At 35.3% G+C, this 24247-nt stretch overlaps 1 protein-coding gene across 2 annotated transcripts in view; it reads right to left on the minus strand.

The window, feature by feature from the left end:
- Nucleotides 1–279: 279 nt before the first annotated feature.
- The window catches only part of GPR174 (G protein-coupled receptor 174), a 63435-nt gene continuing 39467 nt past the window's right edge, over nt 280–24247 (minus strand). The window contains exons 3-4 of one of the 2 annotated variants that reach the window (XM_072818151.1): nt 12110–12175; nt 280–5400 (exon numbers count right to left, since the gene is read on the minus strand). In XM_072818151.1, coding sequence (XP_072674252.1) covers nt 3860–4837 — 978 coding nt within the window. In that variant the 5' untranslated portion in view covers nt 4838–5400; nt 12110–12175 and the 3' untranslated portion in view covers nt 280–3859. The remainder of the gene's footprint in view (nt 5401–12109; nt 12176–24247) is intronic. The other variant, XM_072818152.1, reaches the window with a different exon arrangement.

Genomic DNA, 24247 nt, shown 5'->3' on the forward strand with positions numbered 1-24247 from the left:
AAAACATTTGAATATAATAATAACCACAACAATAATAAATAATAATAATTAATAATAATGAAAATAAAAACATGGAAATCACTCCATATTCAAAATCTTTTTTTTATAAATTTATTTTTTATTGGTGTTTAATTTGCCAACATATAGAATGCTCATCCCATCAAGTGCAAGTGCCCCCCTCAGTGCCTGTCACCCAGTCACCCCCATCCCCCACCCACCTCCTTTTCTACCACCCCTACTTTGTTTCCCAGAGTTAGGAGTCTCTCATGTTTTGTCTCCTTTTCTGATATTTCCCACTCATTTTTTCTCCTTTCCCTTTTATTCAAAAATCTCTGTTTTTTGGAATAATTATGTGTATATTTTGGAATCAGAACTGAAAATAACTTTATATAGGAAATGTGAATTTATTTATCTTGAATTGTATATTACCATAGTTGATGATATTCACATTTTGCACCCTGATTTCATTGAACCCAGAGAGTGACAAATAGGAGATGCAAAAAGGAGATTTTCCAAGGAAAAGAGAAGCTCAGAGAGGAAACTGATGTCTAAATGGCAGCTGCAGTAGCACATCCCTCCTACTCCTAAAATTGATGTTTTTCTCCTGGGAATAAGGTCCAGAGTTGGAAGGGGAAAAGTCAAAAAGAAACAAGAGAGATCTGAGAAGCTGATATATTGTTAGATAGATAGATGATGTTAGATAGATAGATGATATATCTCCTAGAATTATGGTAAGCAAAGTAGGTGATCAATTACTATATGTAATTTAAAAGACATATCAGAAAGGGAGACAGAACATGGAAGACTCCTAACTCTGGGAAACAACTAGGGGTGGTGGAAGGGGAGGAAGGCAGGGGGTAGGGGTGACTGGGTGGCGGGCACTGAGGTGGGAACTTGATGGGATGAGCACTGGATGTTATTCTGTATGTTGGCAAATTGAACACCAATAAAAAATAAATTTATTATTAAAAAAAAAAGAGTCAGCGCCCAACCGACAGAGCCACCCAGGTGCCCACTTCCATAATCTTTCAATGTTCGATGGCATCACAGGTAAAATATCAGGGACTATAATATTTTTCATATGAAGATTTTAAATTCCATTTTTTGATTATACAGGAATATTAAAATGTAACACTTTTTATTTAAAAAAAAAGACACTACTGTAAAATCCACTTTCTTAAAAAAATCTTCCCCTCCAGTTTTCTTCAGTGTCTTTCTCCCTTCCATTAAAAGTAAGGAAGGGGCACCTGGTTGGCTCAGTGGTTGAGTGTCTGCTTTTGGCTCAGGTCATGACCCTGGGGTCCTGGGATCAAGCCCTGTGTTAGGCTCCCTGGTGGGAGCCTGCTTCACCCTCTGACTCTCTCTCTACCTTTCTCTGTGTGTCTCTCATGAATAAATAAATAAAATACTTTTTAAAATAAAATAAAAGTAAGGGATTAACACTTTGATTTTTCGTTTATCCCTAAAACTTGAATTCAGATAGCCCTGAGCAAGTTAATATTAAGCTAACATTCGTCATAGCACCTTAGTGTGAATAGATTGATCAGATTACTCCCTAAAAGAACAAAGAAATAGGACAAAAGGAAAAGCATATTGATGGGGAAGAGGGGTAAATAAGTTACAACACAATACAAACCTAGATGGGTAGACCTGGGGAGAAGTGGTGGTCCTAGCTAAGCAGCATAAGAATATAGGACACTTGTCATCTCTTCTAATGTCGTAAGTGATCTGCAAGGGCTTCTGGGCCACCTAATAAGTGATCACTAACTCCTTTAACCATTCCTCTAAGAAATTCATTAATGTCCTAGAAATATTTCCTCTCCCTTTTAAAAATGAAAATAGACATTCTTAAAATAATAATACATTAATAAAATTAAATCTCTGGTATCCCAAAATGATCCTAAAAAGTATAATCCATGCTAATCTGAAAAAATAGTAAACAAATATAATATGGACAAGGCTCTTCCATTATAAGAACCCACAAAATTATTACTTGTGATCCCATTACAATGCTAAATTATATTCAAACACAAAGCACTGTTAAATCAAACAGACCAGAAATGGTTACAGTTACTCTTTTTAAAACACAATATAACACTCATTTAGAATTCATATAACACATCAAAATATGTATCTTACAATGAATTATAAGGAGATAAATACACTTGTTAGCAGCACAAAGTCTGTTTTCTAGTAAGATATTATTTTAATAACAAAGGACAAGCAAAATCAATACTTTTCTAGAGAAAACATTAGAAAAATTTCCATTTCTCTAAGATATTAGAATTGATTTTGGTTTTATCATTCCCCCCATTCATATTAGTATCATAACTGTGTGGCTAAAACAACTCCTTGTCTATAAAAATATGTTGGAACCTTTGTTGATTTCCACATTCCTCCAGATGAGAAGTAGCATGTATCTTTATTATATAGCACACAGATTTTATGTAGATCATTGTTTTAAATTAGAGCATTTTGCAAAAACATGTTTCAAAGTACTGTAATATTTTAGATCTCAGATTTAATTATGAATCATATCTTGGGTCTGCTACTTGCATACTAGTACCAAACTAGTACTAGTATACTGCTACAGGTAGCAGATAAATAACTGTAAGGGGAGTCCAATGCTGCCAAAATTAATCTTTTGCAGTTTTTTTTCTCCCAAAATGTGAAAGAATTTCCTTCCATAGCTGCTAGGAGGTAGGCTGTGCATGACTCACAATGGTATGACTCGGGTAAAGCTGGACCAGAAAAATTTCTGAAGGTCCACAAATTTCAATGGTCCACATGCCTAGCTGCCTTCAGTCCATGAAGGTGACTTGACAGTTGCCACTTAAATTAAAGAAATAAATACAGAATGGTGAGGCTTTTAAAAGGTGTACCCATCTCTTCATCTTTTTTCTCTGGCCTAAGCTTAGTAATTAATTAGTGCACTGCTTCTTTCATAGGCTCAAAAAGTGCAGTAACCTGTCAGAGATAGTCAATGTTACTCTAGGAGCATGGTAAAAACTCTTTGTATTATTCAGGTCCATATATTTCATTACATATTCTTTGGAAATAGTTTAAGAGTACTGGAACTGTGATTATCACTTATCTGCTGTCTCCTGGACCTATAGAGACAATTTGGGTCACATTGTATGTTCTTTGGTGAACTATTTGGCTTGGGTGGATTCAGTATGACATCTTATACAGGCCATAGAGGTTACTGTATGTGAATGTATTTCTTGTTATTACTTTAAATATAACAGAGGCCTGAGTTCAGATTTTCATTTTATGAACAGGTGTGATAGATGATGTTTCATATTGACAGTTAAATGAAGGAAATAGTTATTTGAGTCTTCAAATCCTGGATTATAATCACACATGGGAGATAAAAATGATCCCATGTTTATACCACTTTCTTTTCACAGAATAATATATTGTCCATCCTACTTAAAATACAATCAAAATATGATGTTTGAATATAAACTGTGGCTACTAGTATAAAAAGACAAACTACATTGCCTCTAAATACAGAGACTCAGTGTCCATTGCAGCAAAACTAAGTGCTTATGATGAGCCCAAGCTGATAGTCTCCTGTGTCTTAGGTTCACATAAAACTGATGACTCTGAGTACATATATATAGAATGCCACTGAAGTTTTACAGTTTAATTCCTGACTTGATAACAAATTATTACATGGACATGTCAACATGTGATGGTGGAATACAGTGCTTTAAACAGCTTCCTCATATAGGTAAAATAGAGCATAACTGAAAAGTCGTCAGTGCTCCCTGTGATTACTTTCCAGTGGCTTGTGATATTACAAATACCTTCTGATATACTTGCATTTCAGATAACATTCAGGTTTTGTTTTAATTTAGCATAATTCAGTGGTATGGTTGCTTACAAAGGATTTTGCATGGAGTTGGATGCTATCTTGTCTTGAAAGTCGTCTTCTGAACTCATTAGTGGTGAAGTAGTATATGACTGGGTCAAGACAGGAATTCATACTAGCAAGACAGAGAGCAACTGAATGAAATATTAGAATCACCCTTCTGGTTAGGCAGCTTTGAATTTTGTTGGACTTGACCAGGAAATCCAAAGGAAAACTGAAGTGATAAGGTGCAAAGCAAATTAGGAATACTCCTGCACAGGTTAGAATCATCTTCAAGGCTTTCTTTTTCTCCCCAAGGTCTTGGGCCACAGGATATTTATCATGCAGTGATAAAACTGTCTTCCAGGTACAATATAGGACAATCAGAAGAGGAGTGACAAACCCAATCAATTCGCCAATGGTCATCATGGCAATATACTGGGCCAAATTGACATTCCTGGTAGGAAGATCCACAAAACATTTGGTTCTATTACCTGCGGTGTCATCACTGGTTCTGAGGAGAGGAAAGAGAAGACAGGCAAGGCAGATGATCAACCAGCCAGCAATGCTGATATATAGGTCATATTTCTGTTTGCAATCATGGAAGCGAAAGGGGTATATAAGAAACAAAAACCGTCTCACGCTTATGCAGACCAAGAAGTAGATGCTTGCATACATGTTGACATACTTCAGGTAGAAACAGAACATGCAGAGGCCAGGCCCAAATGGCCAGTCATGATTTAAGTAGTAAAAGATCCTCAGTGGCAGGGAGAGAACTTGTAGTAAGTCAGCAATGGCTAAGTTTATCATGAATATCACAGCCCGTTTGGTTTCTTTCATATAGCCATAAAATACCCATAAAGCTAATATATTCCCTATGAGACCTGGCACAAGAATTACAGTATATGTCACTGCATAGATAAAATATCGAAAATCTGTCTTGTCCCCATCTGGCCCAGTACACGTGACATTAATAGGCATGTTTCTTTCCAGAACAACTATCTTTGCTAAATGGTGGATCAAAACAGTAATTCACGATCAACTGCTCCTCTTTCTAAAGACTTTATCAATGGGTTGTAGAGAGTGAGAATAAAATAACCTCTTTCTTACTTCATTGGTCTGAGCCTTTACATAATTTGGAAGACTTTCAAAGAAGTATTTGCATATTTGCCTTGGATTTTTTTTATAGTAATCACACTCAAGTCTAATGTGCAAGCACCGATTAACAAGCTATTATAACTTTTCCCTCTTGTTTACTGTTATAAGGCCTTCTGGGACATCATGACAGTTGATTCTCTCCCATTTGGATTATGAATGTGCCACACAGAAGCTCTTCAAATTTCCATATGATGATAGGCATCTCTTTACAGGTGTTTGACAACAGTTTTTTTTTTTTTCTGACTTTTGGCTCACATAGAAGGAAGGTTTTGTTTAGTACTCAGTGAGTCCGCAGTTCTTCAGAGGTGATTAACTTGGATACATCAGCTTTCTGAGACTTTTTCAGTTAGGTGTTGAAAGCTAAAAAATGGGAAGCAAAGGCAGAGCTGCAAGTGAAAAAACAAATAAATTATTGTCTGGCACTTTTGCAAAAAAATAAAAAGCCTATGTGTACAAAAATCTATTCATTTGAATGGAAAATTCTGATGTAAGTGAGGGTGACAAACCAGTTTATGTAAATCACTTTAGAATCACAGGAAAGTATAGCTAGAAGTAACCTGAAAGGTAATGTAGTCTGTGTCTTGAACCAACTTTAAGAGCTTTTTAGAAATGCTGAGGACTCTCAGGCCCCACCCAGGACCTGTTGAAACAGTCTGCAGTTTAACAAAAGCGACATGTGATTTTTATGCATATTTACATTTGAGAGGCTCTGATTTAGATCCTGATTCACAAACCACATTGATTGTCAGACTCATCTGATGGAGTTTAAAAAAAAACAACTTTCTATAGCTTTCCTGGTATCTCCTCCAGAGATTCTGATTCAGTATATAAGCCCCAAATTTGTATTTTTTAAAACCTTTCCACATGATTCAGATATAGTCAACTGAGCATTCCTCCTTGAACCATCATTATAGAGGCTACTAACTTGGTCAGAATCCTTCTCAGATGTCTGAAAATAAGTGAGCAACCAGCCTCTCTTTAAATACTGCATTAACATGGGTCATTTAGTCATCTCTTAAATATCCTGGTTAACAGACCATAGTACCAGTAGAGAGAATCAAAATCCCAAGGTAATTGATTCAGCTGGACCCATGAGTTTTGTTCTGTGGTGAACAAATTTTAGCTTAAGGACTTGAATAGTTGCCTTAAGGCTGCTGCAATTCAGGAAGATTTAACTGACTTTAAAGACATGTGGGAAGAACAAAAATGGAATAAGAATTATGTAACATCCTGCTTTATATTATCAAATCCATTGTGCTTTAAAGTGTGCTTTAAAGTGCTTCCTGCCATTGAAAGAATTGTTTTGTTAAATTTTTTTGACTCAATTGCTTAATAAGAAAAATAGCACATTTTTTTCAAAGATATGGTGCTCGGGATCCCTGGGTAGCTCAGTGGTTGAGCGCCTGCCTTCAGCCCAGGGTGTGATCCTGGAGTCCCAGGATCGAGTCCCACATCGGGCTCCCTGCATAGAGCCTGCTTCTTCTTCTGCCTGTGTCTCTGCCTCTCTCTCTCATGAATAAATAAATAAAAATTTAAAAAAAAGATATGGTGCTCATTTTAACTAAAAGACCTGATGAATTATATCTTGGGTAAGGACAAAGTAGATAGATGACATTATAATATACAAGGAAGCACAGCTGTAAAGAATAACATAACATAGATATTGAAAGTGATTAAAATTAGAGGTTGTTTAATTCTAAAACTGAAATACATCTTTATAATATTTACACAGGTAGTGATTTTGCATAGGTGGCAGGCAAAATAAGGTGGCAGATCAAACAATCAAAAGCCCTTGGTTTTCAACCTTCTTTTAACTATACAGCAGTCATGGTCTTCTAATGTCACTGAATAGACATTAGTTTAGAAGTTTATACAACTATACATCCAGTCAACCTCCATTGAACATCCATTTTTCCTTGTGGGCAATGACTCTTAAATTTATATTTCTTTTACGCTGTAGCTCTCTTTCCAACTTTATATAAGAACTCTTGAGTTATCACCTCAAAATTCAATCTATGAAAATTAATATTTGTTCAAAAATATGTCTTATCTTATCTTGTCAGATTATGTCATCTCTTTGATAAAAAAAATCTAATGGTTTTTGCTCCTCTTACTTAGAAGAAAGATCAAAGTTATTTACAATGGCCTACATCTCTGGGGTGCTTGAGTGGCACAGTCGGTTAAGCTTCGGACTCTTGGTTTCACCTCAGGTCTGATCTCAAGGTTGTCAGATCAAGCCCCATGTGAGGATCCATGCTCAGTGCAGAGTCTGCTTGGGTTTCTCTCTCCCTCTCCCTCTGCCCCTCCTCTCTCTACCTCTCTGTTTCAAATAAATAAATAAATAAATAAATAAATAAATAAATAAATATTTTTAAATGGCCTAATCTGTTTTTTAGTTATTAATTTCTGTCTGTGTCCTTTTTATGCCTCTGTTTTCCTGCTTATTCCACCCTACCATAGCAAGGCCAGAAATTCTTTGAAGTCAGAGGCTGGGGTTTAGACACCTTTATATCCCCTGGAGCACCCAGAGGTATGTTTGGAATGTGATGGATTCATCCAATATTTATTCAACAAATATTTATTCAACATCTACCATTTGCCAGGCACTGCTCTTGATATGAGGATAGAGTGGAAAAGGGCACATGATTTCAGTCTTCATGGACCTTATTTTCTAGTGAGGCAGAATGATAATTGCCATACAGTATTTAAAAAGTGTGTTTGTAGGCAATCTACAGCATACTCTATAGGACAAATGAAGGTAAACTAAAATATTAAGAACATTTTTCCTTAAGTGAAGTGAAATCAAATCTATGACTACCCTCCCAAACTCTATAATCTTCCTATTTGTCATTCTGTCAGTGGGCACATTTTAGTGCATTTTCATATGTATATCCTAGCCTGTAACCTCAAAATGCTTCTGAATAGAATATATACTTTACAATTCCTCTGGCTTCCTCTGGGAATGTTGATGATGATTTCCCTTTGTTTAAATAGCATTATTTTCTAGTAGGAAAAGTTGCTTGGAGTGACTGAAAAAGCTTTCCTTCATGGGAAAAAAGAAACTAGTTAAAACCCATGCTTTAGAATGAATATAAACTCCTCAGTTTTTAAAGAGTGATGGAGACAAAAAAATAAAGGAGGCATTTTTCTTCAGAACATGACACTATTTTCTGAGATTTTCCTTTCTTAGGAAAGAAATCCATATCACCTCAGACACAGAAAGAGACTCCAGTTTGAATGAGGTATTTATTTAAAGAATCATGCCAGCATCTTTGATCAAATTATTTTTTGCTATCAGGAGACTAATCTTCCTTAATTTTACATACTTCCTTTTGCGAAGAAAAAAAGAAGAGAAAAACATGAAACTAATGGCCTAAATCTGACCTGATCCCCAGCAATCTACACGTCAGAAACTATTTCATATGGAGTCCTCATGGGAAGTTATTATCTTCATTTACAGATATTTATGTTCATCCAAACCTGAAGCTTTACTAAATTTCACTCATGATATGGTTCAAGAGTATTTTCCAGCAATATTTTGCCTTTGGTTGCTTTTCCAGGAAAGACGTGATTCAAATGAATATCAGGGATAACTTTTTGTGTTATTTTACTGGGACTTCTTCTGAACAAGTTACTATTATCTATGAAGGTGCTAGACTTTTACCCATCAAAATGTGTTTTTGTATTTTAATAAAGAAAGTGAACGACTGGGGTGCCTAGGTGGCTCAGTCCATTAAGTGTCTGCCTTCAGCTCAGGTCATGATCCCAGAGTCCTGGGATCAAGCTCTTCACCTTGGGCTCCCTGCTCAGTGGGGAGCCTGTTTCTCCCTTTCCCTCTGCCCTTCACTTGTGCTTGATTTCTCTCTACTTCTCTCTCTCAAATAAATAAAATCTTTTTTTAAAAAAGAAAGTGAACCATTAAAAATATTAGATCATCAAATGACCTAATTTTTAATGGTGGTCTTCAAGCCATATTAGGGGCAAGTAAAGACTATATTTTGGGATGTGAAACTCTGCCCAGCAACCATCCAGTCATAGGTCATAGGCAACTACTTACCCAAAAGCCAATTTTATTTTAGAGTTCTAGTTAGGTTTATACTTTAGTAAGCCAAAAAAAGGCAGATCTAGTGCTTCAAGTGACTGCAAATGATGTGGGACTGAATAAGGTGTGTACATGTGTGTGGGAGGCAAATGTTTGTTCCACTATAATTCATAAGTAATCACAAATATTGAATGCAAGAGAGCAAAATAATTTCTTCCTGATTTTTATCAAGACACAGCATATATCAGGTGTCCTTTTTCACTTTTAAAAATCTTCAAAGTCAAATGCTTTATAATCTTTCCAGAAAACCTGTCTGGCAACTGCAACTAGGTAAAGAGCTGACTACAACACAGTACACAAATACTTTAGAAAGTCTTTCCTGGCTAATCCTCTTAGGGAATTTACCAGTTCTGTCCTACTGAAAATTTAATCATAATTTTTATTTTAAAGAGGTGTGTTCTGCTTGGATACTACATTCAATTAGGCTTCCAATTTCTCTTATATTTGATAACTCTTATGATTCCTTCATAAGCCAACTTCATAAAGAGGAGGAAGTAACTATGTTTGGACACACAATGCAGTTACTGTGGGCATTGGCAGTTTGCCAGTAAGTTCTTCCATTTGCCTCAGTCTAAATGTCTTTGCGGAGTTCTGAAGCCCATTTCCTCTTCAACAGATAGTGCATCTTGTTACTCTGAGTAGTACTCTTTTAATTACCAAGAGACAGCAAGGAGTATATTACTCCCTCTCACATTACCAATAAGTAATGCCCAGTCACCTTGCCTTTTCTCTGATATCCTACGTTTTGATCTTTCATATCCTGGAGACAAAGGAACATCAATTGGTATTGGTGACCTCAGAGGCTATTAAAATCTGCACTGATAATTAACAAGTACTTTAGCCACTATCCACTTCCTTGCTCTTACCATCTGTTAAAAACTGTTAGTTTGTTCTTATACAGCTCGTATCTCTCAGTATCTTGTTCTTTACACACAATAGAAAGCTATTTGTTTTTATTTTCCCTTTTTCTTAAGCAGTGTTTCTCAAAATGTGGTCTCTGCACTAACTGGAATGCATATTAAAAATGAAAATTTCCAGATGGAACAAATCTTAACTTTCAAAGGATAGAGCCAAGGTAGCTACATTTTAACAAGCTACTAAGATAAACAAATCTGAGACCCTTCAAATCAGAGTCTTCTTTGAGTTACAAAGGGCAACATCAATATTAATTTAGTAATTTTCTTAAGCTAAAATCTTCAATTAGATGACTTTGAAGGGTTGAATGGATAAAAGAACAAAACCCATATATATGCTGCCCATGAGAGACACACTTCAGAAATAAGGACAACACAGATTGAAAGTGAAGGAATGGATAAATATATTCCATGTAAATGAAATAAAACAATAAAAACAAAGCTGGCATATCTATAGTCAGCAGACAAAATAGATTTTAAACAAAGACTGTAATAATAGACAAAGAAAAACACATAATGATAAAGAAGTCAATCCAATAAAAGGACCCAACATTTACATATACATATACATATACATATACATATACATATACATATACATAAAACGTAGGAACACGAAAGTACATAAAACAAATACTAATAGACCTAAAAGGAAAAAAATTACAGCAATGCAATAATAATAGAAAATTTTAACTTCTCACTTATATTAATGGAGAGATCATCCAAAGAAAGAATTAATAAGGAAACATCATTCTTAAATGACACATTGAACCAGATGGACTTTTTTTAAGATTTTATTTATTTATTCATGAGAGACACACAGAGAGAGAGGCAGAGACACAGGCAGAAGGAGAAGCAGGCTCCTCACAGGGAGCCCGATGTGGGACTTAATCCCGGATCCCAGGATCAGGCCCTAGGCCGAAGGCAGATGCTCAACCGCTAAGCCACCCAGGTGTCCCGAACCAGATGGACTTAATATATAGAGAATGTTGCATCCAACAGCAATAAATACACATTCTTTGCAAGTGTACATAGAATATTCTCCATTATAAATGACATGTTAAGCCACTAAACAAGTCTTAATAAATTCGGGGAGACTGAAATTGTATCAAACACATTCTCTGACCAATATGGTATGAAACTAGAAAGAAATGGCAAGAAACATTTGGAAAAACCACAAAAATGTGGAGATTAAACAACATGCTTCTGAACAACTAATGGGTCACTGAAGCAATCAATGAAGAAATTTGAAAAATACCAAGAGAGAAATAAAAACAGAAATATGTCGTACCAAAATATATGTGATACAGCAAAAGTGTTGCCTGAGGGAACTTCCTAGCAATACAGCCCTACCTCAAGAAACTAGAAATATCTCAAATAAACCATCTAACTCTATACCTAAATAAGCTAGAAAGGAGTAATAAAAAACCTCAAATTCAGTAGAAGAAAGGAAATAATAAGATCAAAGTGGAAAAAAAATGAAATAAAGACTAAAAAGAAAACAGAAGAGATTAATGAAATTAAAAGCTGCTTCTTTTCAAAGATAAAAAGAATAATAGACCCTTAGCTATACTCACCAAGAAAAAGAAGATAGATGGCTCAAATAAAAAGAAATCTGAAATGAAAGAAGTTACAACAGGTATCACAGAAGTACAAAGGATCATAAGAGACTATTACTAATGTACACCAACAATTTGGACAACCTGAAAGAAACAGAGAAATTCCTAGAAATGTACAATTTTTCAAGACTCAACCATGAGGAATTAGAAATTCTGAATAGACAGATTACTAGTTAGGAGATTGAATCAATAACCAAAAAACCTCCCAACACATAGAAGTCCAGGACCCGATGGCTTTACTGCTTAACTCAACAAACATTGAAAGAATATTTAATAACTATCCTCAAAATCTTCCAAAAAATTAAAAACACTTTCAAAGTCATTTTACAAGCCCAGCATTACCTTAAAACAAAAATTAGACAAAGACACACCAAAGAAAGAAAATTACATGTCAGTGTCCCAGGTAAATATACCTGCTAAAATACTTAACAAAATATTAGCAAATCAAATTCAACAATACCTTAAAAAGGGTGATACACCAAGATCAAGTGGGATTAATTCCAAGGATGCAAGAATGGTTCAATGTCTGCAAATCAATCAATGCGATACATTACATTAATAAAATGAAGAATATAAATTATATGATTAAATGATTATATATGATTGCAGATGGAGAAAAATAATTTGACAGAATTCAGTATTCATTTATAATAAAACAAAGAGGGTATGGAGGGAATGTACTTAAATATAATTCAGGCCATATATGACAAACCTACAGCTAATATCATACTCAATGATGAAAAGCTGAAAAATTTTCTTCAAAGCTCATGAAAAAGACAAGAATGTCCACACCTCCTATTTTTATTCAACATAGTTTTAGAAGTCCTAGCTAGAACAATTAGGTGGGAAAAATAAATAAAAATGTATCCAAAATGGAAAGGAAGTAAAACTGTCAAAATTTACAGATGACAAATACTGACAGTTATATACTTTATATAGAAAACCCAAAATACTCCATCTAAAAAAATGGCTAACACATGAACTCAGCAAAGTGTCAGGATAGAAAACCAAGATGCAGAAATCTGTGGTGTTTCTGCATGTTTATCAAATAATCAGAAAGAAATTTAAAAAATAATTTTAAAATTGCATCAAAAATAAAATATTTAGATATATATTTAATCAAGGAAGTAAAAGACTTGTACACTAAAGACTATAAAACAGTGCTGAAAGAACTCGAAGATGGATTTAATATATGGAAAGATATTCTGAGAGAGAGAAGATGACAGCAGAGTAGGGAGACCCTAGGCCTGCCTCATTCCACAAATACAATAAGATAACTATCAAATGATCCTGAATGCCATAGAAATTGACCTGAAGACTTACAGAACAAATTCCACAACTAAAGGGAGAGAAGAGGCTATATTGAAGAAAGTAGGATGTGTAGAGACACAGTATGAGAGAAAGAGACCATGGACTTCATAGTGAGAAGGGAACCATGGTCCTGGAGAAGAGTGAGACACAAAATTCTGGGTGTGCATGAAGAAAATGAATTCTCATAGGAACTGGCTTGTAAAGCCAGAGGGGCTGAATCTCACGACTTCTGGCAACCGGGGGGGGGGGGGGCTTAAAACCTGGAGATCCAAAGGTCAGCCGTCTTCACTCAGGGAGATCCCAGAGGCATAGGGGTTGCAATTTAGTATAAGCATAAAATCACCTACAGAAACCAACACATCACCAACACTGCTATCTAACTTGCTTATATCAAGCCTTGCCCTGACATACTTTATTGGAAACACCCTTCCCAGTCACCCTTGCCTCAAACCCAGTGTAATTCCTGCAGGTGGTGTTGTGCTTATACTGAGATGCAGGGGAGGGAAATGGCACCTGACATTCCTTTGTTCCAGTAGGAGTCTCTCTGTGAATGCTGCTTCTCTGGAACATGCTCTGAAATAAACAAATATTCTGTCTCCCTTTCTGATATTTCCCACACATTTCTTCTCCCTTCCCTTATATTCCCTTTCACTATTATTTATATTCCCCAAATGACTCCTAACTCTGGGAAACGAACTAGGGGTGGTGGAAGGGGAGGAGGGCGGGGGGTGGGGGTGAATGGGTGATGGTACTGAGGGGGGCACTTGACGGGATAAACACTGGGTGTTATTCTGTATGTTGGTAAATTGAACACCAATAAAAATAAATTTATTATTAAAAACAAAACAAAAACATAGGAATCACAATATTTACAAGTATCTGCAGGACCCAGAACAGGACTATGGAAGGGACAATGCACTTGAAAGCTTTCCCTTTAAGCACTGCCCACCTGGAGTTCCTGGGGCTGATGATGATGACCTGGAAGACACTCAAGAGGCGGACAGTGCCAATGGACACTCCCCTGCCAACCCCATGAATATAGAGAAAAAAATTGCATCCAAAATCACTGAGGATATGATATAACCCCCAAAATGGCATTGCATTGTGTATTCCAAATGAGAACAGGACCAAAATGTTGGCTACAATCAGATTCTTAACAATGAAATCTGTGGACCTTAGCCTACACCCAGTGAAATAAAGGAAGAGATAATGGTTAAGAAGAGATCAAAAAGGGTGTTGCCTCTTGATGGGATGAGCACTGGGTGTTATTCTGTATGTTGGCAAATTGAACACCAATAAAAAATAAATTTATTATTAAAAAAATAAAATAAAATAAGTAGGACATACTGTAAAAAAAAAAGAAATAAACAAATAACTTCCTCACTGTGTGTTCAAGTGCTCTTCAGAAGGTTGTCATTTCAATCCTTCTCTTCAAGTGCAACAGGAGAATGGACTGAGGGAACTCAGCAACTCCATCAAACATAGTAACATTCATACTATAGTAGTCCCAGCAGAAGAGAGAGAAAAAGGGGTAGAAAATTTATTTGAAGAGATAATAGATTAAAACATTGCTACTCTGGGTAAGGAAACAGATATCTAGATCTATGAGAAACAGAGAATCCCTGCCAAAAAGTAACAAAAGCAGATCCACAGCAAGATATATTATAATTAATGTAATGCAAAATATAGAGATATAGAAAAATATGAAAAGCAGTCATACAAAAGAAGACAGTTATATAAAAGGGAACCCACAAAAGAATATCTTATTTTCACCAGAAACTTTGCAATCTAGAAGTTACATGAAATTATCTGTCATCTGTCTATCTATTATCTATCTATCATCTATCTATCTATCTATCTATCATCTATTTATCTATCTATCTAGTGCTGAATATGGAAAACCTGTAGCGAAGAATACTCGATCCAGCAAGGCTATCATTCAGAATAGAAGGAGAGACAAAGGGATTCTGAGACAAACAAAAGGGAAAGGAGTTCATAACCACTAAACCATCTCTGCAAAAAAATACTAAAGATGATTTTTTAGTGGAAAGGGGAAACCAAAAGTTAGAGTGTAAAAGTAGGAAACATAAAAGCAGGGGAAATGAATATTTCCATAAAATAATCAGTGAAAAAAATACAAGGATTAAAAATATGAAAACACAATCCTAAAGTATGGGTAACAGAGGAGAAAAGAATGGGCTCAAACTTAAAAAAAATCAACTTAATATAGACTATTATATGCAGAAGAGATTATATAAATATTTAATGGCAATCATATATTAAAAACCATTAATAAATAAGAAAATAATAAAGAGAATAAAATCCAAACATATCACTAAAGAAATTTAACAAAACAGGAAAGGTTAAGACAGGAAAAGTGTCAGAGAAAATCATCAAAAACATCTGTAAAACATGTAATAAAAGAGAGCAAATACATATTTATCAATAATTGCACTAAATGCAAATTGACTAAATTCTCCAAGCAAAAGGCATATGCTGGAAGAATAGAATAAACACACATACACACACACACAAAAAGACCCAAGTATAGTATATGCTGCTTATAAGATCTTTGTTAGACTTAAAGACACCTACAGAGTGAAAATGAGGGAATGAAGAAACATTTATCATGAAAATAGACATCAATCAGGGAAATACAAATCAAAACCACAATGAGATACTACTTTACACTGGTGAGAATGGCTAAAATTAACAAGACAGGAAACAACAAATGTTGGCAAGGATGTGGAGAAAGGGGAACCCTTTTGCACTGTTGGGAATATACACTTGTGCAGCCACTCTGGAAAACAATGTGGAGGTTCCTCAAGAAGATAACAATAGAGCTACTCTATGACCCTACAACTGCACTACTGGCTATTCACCCCAACTATACTGATGTAGTGAAATGACAGGACACCTGCACATCAATGTTCATGGCAGCAATGCTCACAATAGCCAAACTGCAGAAGGAGCCACAATGTCCTTCGACAGAGGAATGAATAAAGAAGATATGGTAAAATCAGAGAGGGTGACAAAGCATGAGAGACTCCTAACTCTGGGAAATGAACAGGGAGTAATAGAAGGGGAATTGGGCAAGGGGATCGGGTGACTGGCTGACGTGCACTGAGAGGGTCACTTGATGGGATGAGCACTGGGGGTTATACTATATGTTAGCACATCGAACTCCAGTAAAAAAAAAATATACAAAAAAGGGGATCTTGGGTGGCTCAGCATTTAGCACCTGCCTTCAGCTCAGGGAGTGATCCTGGAGTCCCAGGATCGCATCCCACATCGGGCTCCCTGCGTGGAGCCTGCTTCTCCCTCTGTCTGTGTCTCTCATGAATAAATAAATAAAATCTTTAAAAAATATATACAAAAAATTAAAAAGAGAAAAAAGATGTGATATATATATGTATATATATATACATATATATATATATATAATGAAATATTACTCAGCCATCAGGAAGGATGAATACCTACCATTTGCTTCAAAGTGGATGGAACTGGAGGGTATTGTGCTGAGTGAAGTAAGTCAATTGGAGAAAAACAATTATCATATGGTTTCACTCATATGTGGAATATAAGAAATAGTGAAAGGAAGTATAAGGGAAAGGAGGTAAACTGAGTGGGAAAAAATTAGAAAGGGAGACAAATCATGAGAGACTCCTAACTCTGGGAAACAAACAAAGGGTTGCAGAAGGGGAGGGAGGTTGGGGGTAGGGTAACTGGGTGACGGGTATGAAGGAGGGCACTTGATGGGATGAGCACTGGGTGTTATATATTGGCAAATGGAATTTAACTAAAATGTGTTAAAAAAAAGAAAATGGATGTCCAAATAAAGCCAAAGTACCAGTACTTACATCATACAAGATAGACTTTAAAACAAAGACTGTAACAAAATACAAGGAAAGACACTATATAATAATAAAGGGGACAATCTATCAAGAAGAAATAACAATTGTAAATATTTATTCATGCCATATGGGGACACCCAAATATACAAACAGTAAATAACACCATAAAGGTAGCAATTGCTAATAATACAATAATAGTATGGGACACCAACATCTCACTTACATAAATGAACAGATCATCTATAAAGAAAATATACAAGGAGCCAATAACTTTGAATGACACACTGTAACAGATAGCTTTAATAGATATATTAACAGAGTACTCCATCATAAAACAGAAGGATTCACATTATTTTCAAATGCACATGGAACATTCTGCAGAATAGGTGAGTTATTAGGCCATAAAACACACACCAGCAAATTAAAAAGATTGAAGTAATACCATGCATCCTTTCTGACCACAATGGTATGAAAGTTGAAATCAACCACACAAAAAAATCTGGAAAGAACACAAATATATGGAAATTAAATAACATGTTACAAAACAATGAATGGGTCCACCAAGAAATAAAATAAGTAAAATAGTCCATGGAAGTAAATAAAATTGAAAAAACAATGGTTCAAAACCTTTGGGATGGAGCACAAGTGGTACTAAGAGGAAAGCTTATAACAAGACTTACCTCAAGAACTAAGAAATATCTTAAGTAAACAACCTAACATTGCATTTAAAAGAGATAGAAAATGAACAGCAAATAATACATAAAATCAGCAAAAGGAAGAAAATAAAGATTAGAACAGAAAAAAAATGAAATGGAAATTTAAAAAGCCAATACAACAGATCAATGCATGAGAAGATGATTATTTGAAAAAGTCAACAAAATTGATAAACCTCTAGCCAGACTTCTAAAGAAAAAAATTTAAAGGACTGAAATAAAGAAAAATACAATGAGAGAGGAGAAATAACAACTAACACCATAGAAATAAAACCCCATAGGAAAATATTATGAGAAACTAGATAACAACAAAATGGACAACCTAGAAGAAAAGGATAAATTCCTAAAATCATATAACCTACCAAAACTGAAACAGAAAAAAAATCGTAGACTGATTACCAGCAAAGAAATTGATTTGGTAATCAAAAACAAAAAAAAAATAATAATCCCCAAAAAACAAAGTCTCAGACCACACATCTTCACAGGTGATTTCTACCAAACATTTAAATAAGAGTTAACACCTATACTTCACAAAGTATTCTAAAAAATAGAAATGGAAGGAAAACCTCCAAACTGTTTCTATGAGGCTGGCATTATCTTGATACAAAAATCAGATAAAGGCAACACTACAAAAGAGAACTATAGGCCACTGTCCCTGATGAAAAAGATGCAACAATCCTGAACAAAATACTAACTAAATCCAATGATACATAAACTAATCATTCACCACATTCAGGTGTGATTTATTCCTGGATTTCAAGTGTGCAGTCAAATGGGGTTTATATCTGGATTGCACGTGTGCAGAAATCAATCAACATGATACATCCCATCGGTAACAGAAAAAATAAGAACCATATGACCATTTCAATAGAGGCAGAAAAAGCATTTGACAAAGTATAACAACCATTAACAATAAAAACCCTCAACTAAATAGGTTTAGAGGGAACATACCTCAACATAATAAAGGCCTTATATGAAAATTCCACAGCTAATAACATTCTTTTTTTTTAAGATTCTATTCATTTATTCATGAGAGACGAGAGAGAGAGAGAGAGAGAGAGAGAGAGAGAGAGAGAGAGTCAGAGACACAGGCAGAAGGAGAAGCAAGCTCCATGCAGGGAGCCGGATGTGGGACTTGATCCTGGGTCTCCAGGATCAGGCCCTGAGCTGAAGGTGGCACTAAACCGCTGAGCCATCAGGGCTGCTCAGTTAATATTATTCTTAATAGAGATTATCTGCAGGCTCTTCCTCTAAAGTCAGGAATAAGACAAGGATGACCATTTTTGCTACTTTATTCAACATAGTACTGAAAGTCCTAGCCGCAGCATCAGACAACAAAAAGAAATAAAAGATATCTATATTAGTAGAAGTAAAACATCCACTACTTGCAGATGACCTGATAGTATATATAGAAAACCCAAAGACTCCATGAAAAAAAATGAATTTATAAATGAATTCACTAAACTCAGTATACAAAATCAATATACAGAAATCTATTGGTTTCTATATATCAATAATGAAGCAGCAGAAAGAGAAATTAAGAAAACAATCTCATTTATAATTGCACCAAGAATAAGATACCTAGGGATAAAAATAACCAAAGAAGTAAAAGATCTATACTCTGAAAATTATAAAGCATTGATGAAAGAAATTCAAGAATGACTCAAAAAAATGGAAAGACACTTCTTTCTCATGGATTAGAAGAACAAGTATTGTTAAAATGCCTATACTCTCCAAAGAAATCTACAGGTTTAATGCAACACCTATCAAAATATGAACAGCTTTATTCACAGAACTGGAACAAACAATCCTACAATTTATAGGAGACCACAAAAGACCCAGAATAGCCAAAGCAATCTTCAAAAGAACAGTAAAGCTTGAGGCATCCCAATTCTGGACTTCAAGTTTATTACAAAGCTGTAGTAAATAAAATAGCATGGAACTGGCACAAAATAGACCATAGATCATTAGAACAGAATAGAAAATGCAGAAATAAGTCCAAAATTATATGTTCAATTAGTCTTTGAAAAAGGAGGAAATAATATCCAATGGGAAAAAGTCACTTCAACGAATGGTGTTGAGAAAACTGGAGAACAACATGCAAAACAATGAAACTGGACCACTTTCTTATATCACACGTAAAAATAAATTGAAGTGGATTAAAGACTTAAATGTGAGACCTGAACCCATAAAAATCCTAGAAAAAAGCACAGTCCATATCTTTTCTGACATTGTCCATACCAACTACTTTCTCAATAGGCCCCCTGAGGCAAAGTTATTAAAAACAAAAATAAACTATTGGGACTACATCAAAATAAAAAACTTCTGCATAGTGAAGGAAACAATAAAAAAACCTAAAAGACAACCTATGGAATGGGAGAAGATATTTGCAAGTAACATATGCAATAAATGGTTAGTATCCAAAAATATAAAGAACTGATAAAACTCAACATTGCAAAAATAATCCAATTAAAAAGTGAGCAGAAGACATGAACAGACATTTTTCTAAAGAAGACATACAGATGTCCAATAGCTTACAAAAAGATTCCCATCATCACTTATGATCAGGGCAATGCAAAACAAAACTACAATGAGATATCACCCCACATCTGTCAGAATAGCTAAAATCAATAACACAAGAAAGAACAAGTGTGGTGAGGATGTGGAGAAAAAAGAACCCTCCTGCACTGTTGGTGGGAATGCAAACTGATGCAGTCACAATGGAAAAGAGTATGGACTGTCCTCAAAAAGTTAAAACTAGAACTACTTGGGGTGCCTCAGTGTCTTAGTTGGTTAAGTGTCCAACTCTTGATTTCAACTCAGGTCATGATCTCAAGGTTGTGAGATTGAACCACATGTCTGGCTCCATGCTGGGTATAGAGCCTTCTTAAGAGTTTCTCTCTCTCTCTCTTCCTTTGCCCTTCCCCACAATCTCTAAAATAAAATAATAATAAAATAAAATAAAATAAAATAAAATAAAATAAAATAAAATAAAAATAGAACAACCTTATGATACAGCAGTTGCATGACTATTTGCCAAAAGAATACAAATACACGAATTCAATAGGATACATGCACATCTATGCTTAAAATAGCATTATATACAATAGCCAAGATATGGAAGCAGCCCAAGTGTCCTTTGATTAATGAATGGATAAATAAGTGGCATGCGCATGTGCACACACACACACACACACACCCAATGTAATATTACTCAGCCATGAAAAAAACTGCAATCTTGTCATTTACAATCACATGAATAGATCTAGAGAATATAATGGTAAGTGAAGTGATTCAAAGAAAGATAAATACCTTACAATTTCACTGTTTTTCTTTTTAGAGAGAGAAGGAGAAAGAGAGAGAGAAAGAGACAGACAGTGGGTAGAGGAGAGGAAGTGGGAAAGGGAAAGGGCATCTTAAGTAGGTTCAAAGACTAGCAAGAAGCCTGATGTGTGGCTCAATCTCACAACCCGGAGATCATGACCTGAGCTGAAGTCAAGAGTTGGTCAACTGACTGAGCCACCCAGGCACCTCATGATTTAACTCTTGTATGGAATTTATGGAAGAAAACAAATGAGCAAAGGGCAAAAAGAGAGAAAACCAAGAAACAGACTCTTAACTATGGAGAACAAACTGAAGGTTACCAGAGGACAAGTATGTGTGAGGGGGTTAAATAGATTATGGGGATAAAAGTGGATTGGTCATGATGAGTACAGGGTGAAGTATGGAAGTGTTGAATCACAATATTATACACTGGAACTAATATAATACTGTATGTTAACTGTAATTAAAACAAAAACTTATAAAAATTGGAAATACACCTATATTAATGGATTGCAAAATTAATATTGTCAAGATATTCATAGTACCCAAAGGAATCTGATTTAATGCAATCCCTATAAAAATTCCAAAGTCATTTTTCACAGAACTAGAACAAATAATCCTAAAATTTGTGTGAGCCCACAAAGGACCCTTAATAGCCAAAACAATCTTGAGAAAGATAAACAAAGCTGGAGGTATCACACTTGTTAATTTCAAGCCAAGCTACAAAGTTATAAAAATTGAAACAGTATGGTATTGGTATAAAGACAGAGACACAGATCAAGAGAACATAACTGAGAGCTCAGTATTAAACCCAGTACATAGACAATTAATTTGTGACTAAGGAGCCAAGAACATACAATAGAGAAAGGACATTTTCTTCAATAAATGACACAGGGAAAGCTGGACAACTAGATGCAAAAGAATGACATTAGACCACTAACTTACTCTGTACACAAAAGTTTACTCAAAGTGGATTAGATAATTGAATGTGATCCCTGACACTATGAAATACCTAAAGGAAAACAGGTGGTAAGCTCATTTACATTGGTTTTAGTGTTATTTTTTTTTTGGATTGGACTCCATATACAAGTGAAACAAAGGCAAAAATATGCAAATGGGAATACATCAAACTAAAAAGCTTCTGTGCAGTAAGAGAAATCATCATTAAAACAAAAAGCCAACATACTGAATGGGAGAAGATTTTTGCAAATTATTTATCTGACAAAGGGCTACTAACTACAATATATAAAGAATTCATTAAACTCAGCCACAATGATGAAAATAATTTAAAAACTGGCAGAGTATCTGACTAAATATTCTCCCAAAGAATACATACAGATAACCAACAGGTACTTGAAAAGATGTTCAGCATTACTAATTATTAGGAAAATGGAAATAAAAATTGCAATAAATTAGCATTTCACACCAGTTAGAATGATTCTTATCAAAAAAATATGAAATAACAATTATTGGAGAAGATATGGAGCAAAAGTGAATGCTCCTGCACTGTTGATGAGAATGTAAATGGTGCAGTAACTATAGAAGGATGGAATATGCATTATTCCTCAAAAATATAAAAAATAAAACTACCTTACAATTCAGCAATGGCAGTTATGGGTATTTAATTGAAGAATACAAAAATACTCATTTAACAGTACTCATCATCCAGGAAATATGAATCAAAACTACAATGAAATATCACCTCACATTTGTCAGAATGGCTAAAATAAACAACACAAGAAACAACAGATGTTGGTGAGGATGTGAAGAAAGGGGAGCCCTCTTACACTGTTGTGGGAATGCAAAGTGGTTTAGCCACTCTGGAAAACAATTTGGAGGTTCCTCAAAAAGTGGAAAGTAGAACTGTTCTTTGATCCAGCAATTGTACTACTAAGTATTTACCCCAAAACTACCAAAGTATTAATCCAAAAAGAGACATGCACGTGGATGTTTTTTTACATTTCTTTTTTAAAAATACTTTATCCATTTATTTGAGAGAGAGAGAGAGGAATAAAGAGAGGGAGAGAGAGAGAGAGAGAGTGTGGAGGGAGGAGCAGAGGGAGAGGGACAAGCAGACTCTGTGCTGAGAACAGAGCCCAACACAGGGCTCAATCCAATGACCCTGAGATTATGACCTGAGTGGAAACCAAGAGTCAGATGCTAAAGTGACTGAGACACTCAGGCACCCCCATGCAGATGTTTATAGCAGCATTATCTACAATAGCCAAATTATGGAAACAGCCCAAGTGTCCATAGACTGATGAATGGATAATGAAGTGATATATGGGATGCCTGGGTGGCTCAGCAGTTGACCATCTGCCTTTGGTTCAGGGCATGATCCCAAAGTCCCAGGATTGTGTCTCACATCAGACTTACTGCATGGCACCTGCTTCTTCTATGTCTCTGCCTCTCTGTGTGTGTGTGTGTGTGTGTGTGTGTGTGTGTGTGTCTCATGAATAAATAAATAAAATCTATAAAAAATAACGAAGTGATATATATACCATTTCCTTATCCATTCACATATATATATGAACACACACACACGTATGTATATATATATACACACTTTTAAAGAATGAAGAATATTTAGAGTGCCCCCTCCCCCAGTAAAGAAATGAGAGCCTAGATAAACTGACTTTCGCATGGTCGCACTGACATCCAATGGCAGAGATGGAACAAGAACTCAAGAATTCTCACTCTTAATCTAATATGATTTTCATTACACTGAAGTTCCTCTGCTATGACTAATTTAAAGAAATTCATCACAATTTATATTTTCCAATCTATGTTACCTTCAAATGGTCACTTTGCAATGCTGTATGCTTACCCTAGTGATGCTATGTTTTGAGAAATATTCTCATAATGTATTCTTTGTATTTATCTTTGAGGCAATTTTGAACTAGTCAAGAAAAAGAGAGAGAGAGGCAAACCATAAAGTGGACTTTCAACTATGAGAACAAACTGAGTGTTCCTGGAGAGGAGGTGGGCCAGGGGGATGGGATGCTTGAAATATGTGATGCGTATTAAGGAGGGCACTTATTGTGATGAGCACTGGGTGTTTTATGTAAGTGAGAATCACTGAATTCACTAATCACTGCCACTAATATTACATTGTATGTTAACATTGTATGTTAACTCACCAGAATTATAAAATAAAATAAAATAAAATATAAAACAAAACTTTGGAAAGGTAACAAAATGCTGATTCAAAAAGATATATGTATCCCTATGTTCATTGCAGCATTAGATACACTGGCCTATAATTGAAACAACATAAATGTTTGTTGATGAACAATTTACTAACATACAGAATAACACCCAGTGCCCGTCACCCATTCACTCCCACCCCCCGCCCTCCTCCCCTTCTACCACCCCTAGTTCGTTTCCCAGAGT

The sequence above is a fragment of the Canis lupus genome, chromosome X, assembly GCF_048164855.1.
Source record: "Canis lupus baileyi chromosome X, mCanLup2.hap1, whole genome shotgun sequence".
Classification (NCBI taxonomy): Eukaryota; Metazoa; Chordata; class Mammalia; order Carnivora; family Canidae; genus Canis; species Canis lupus.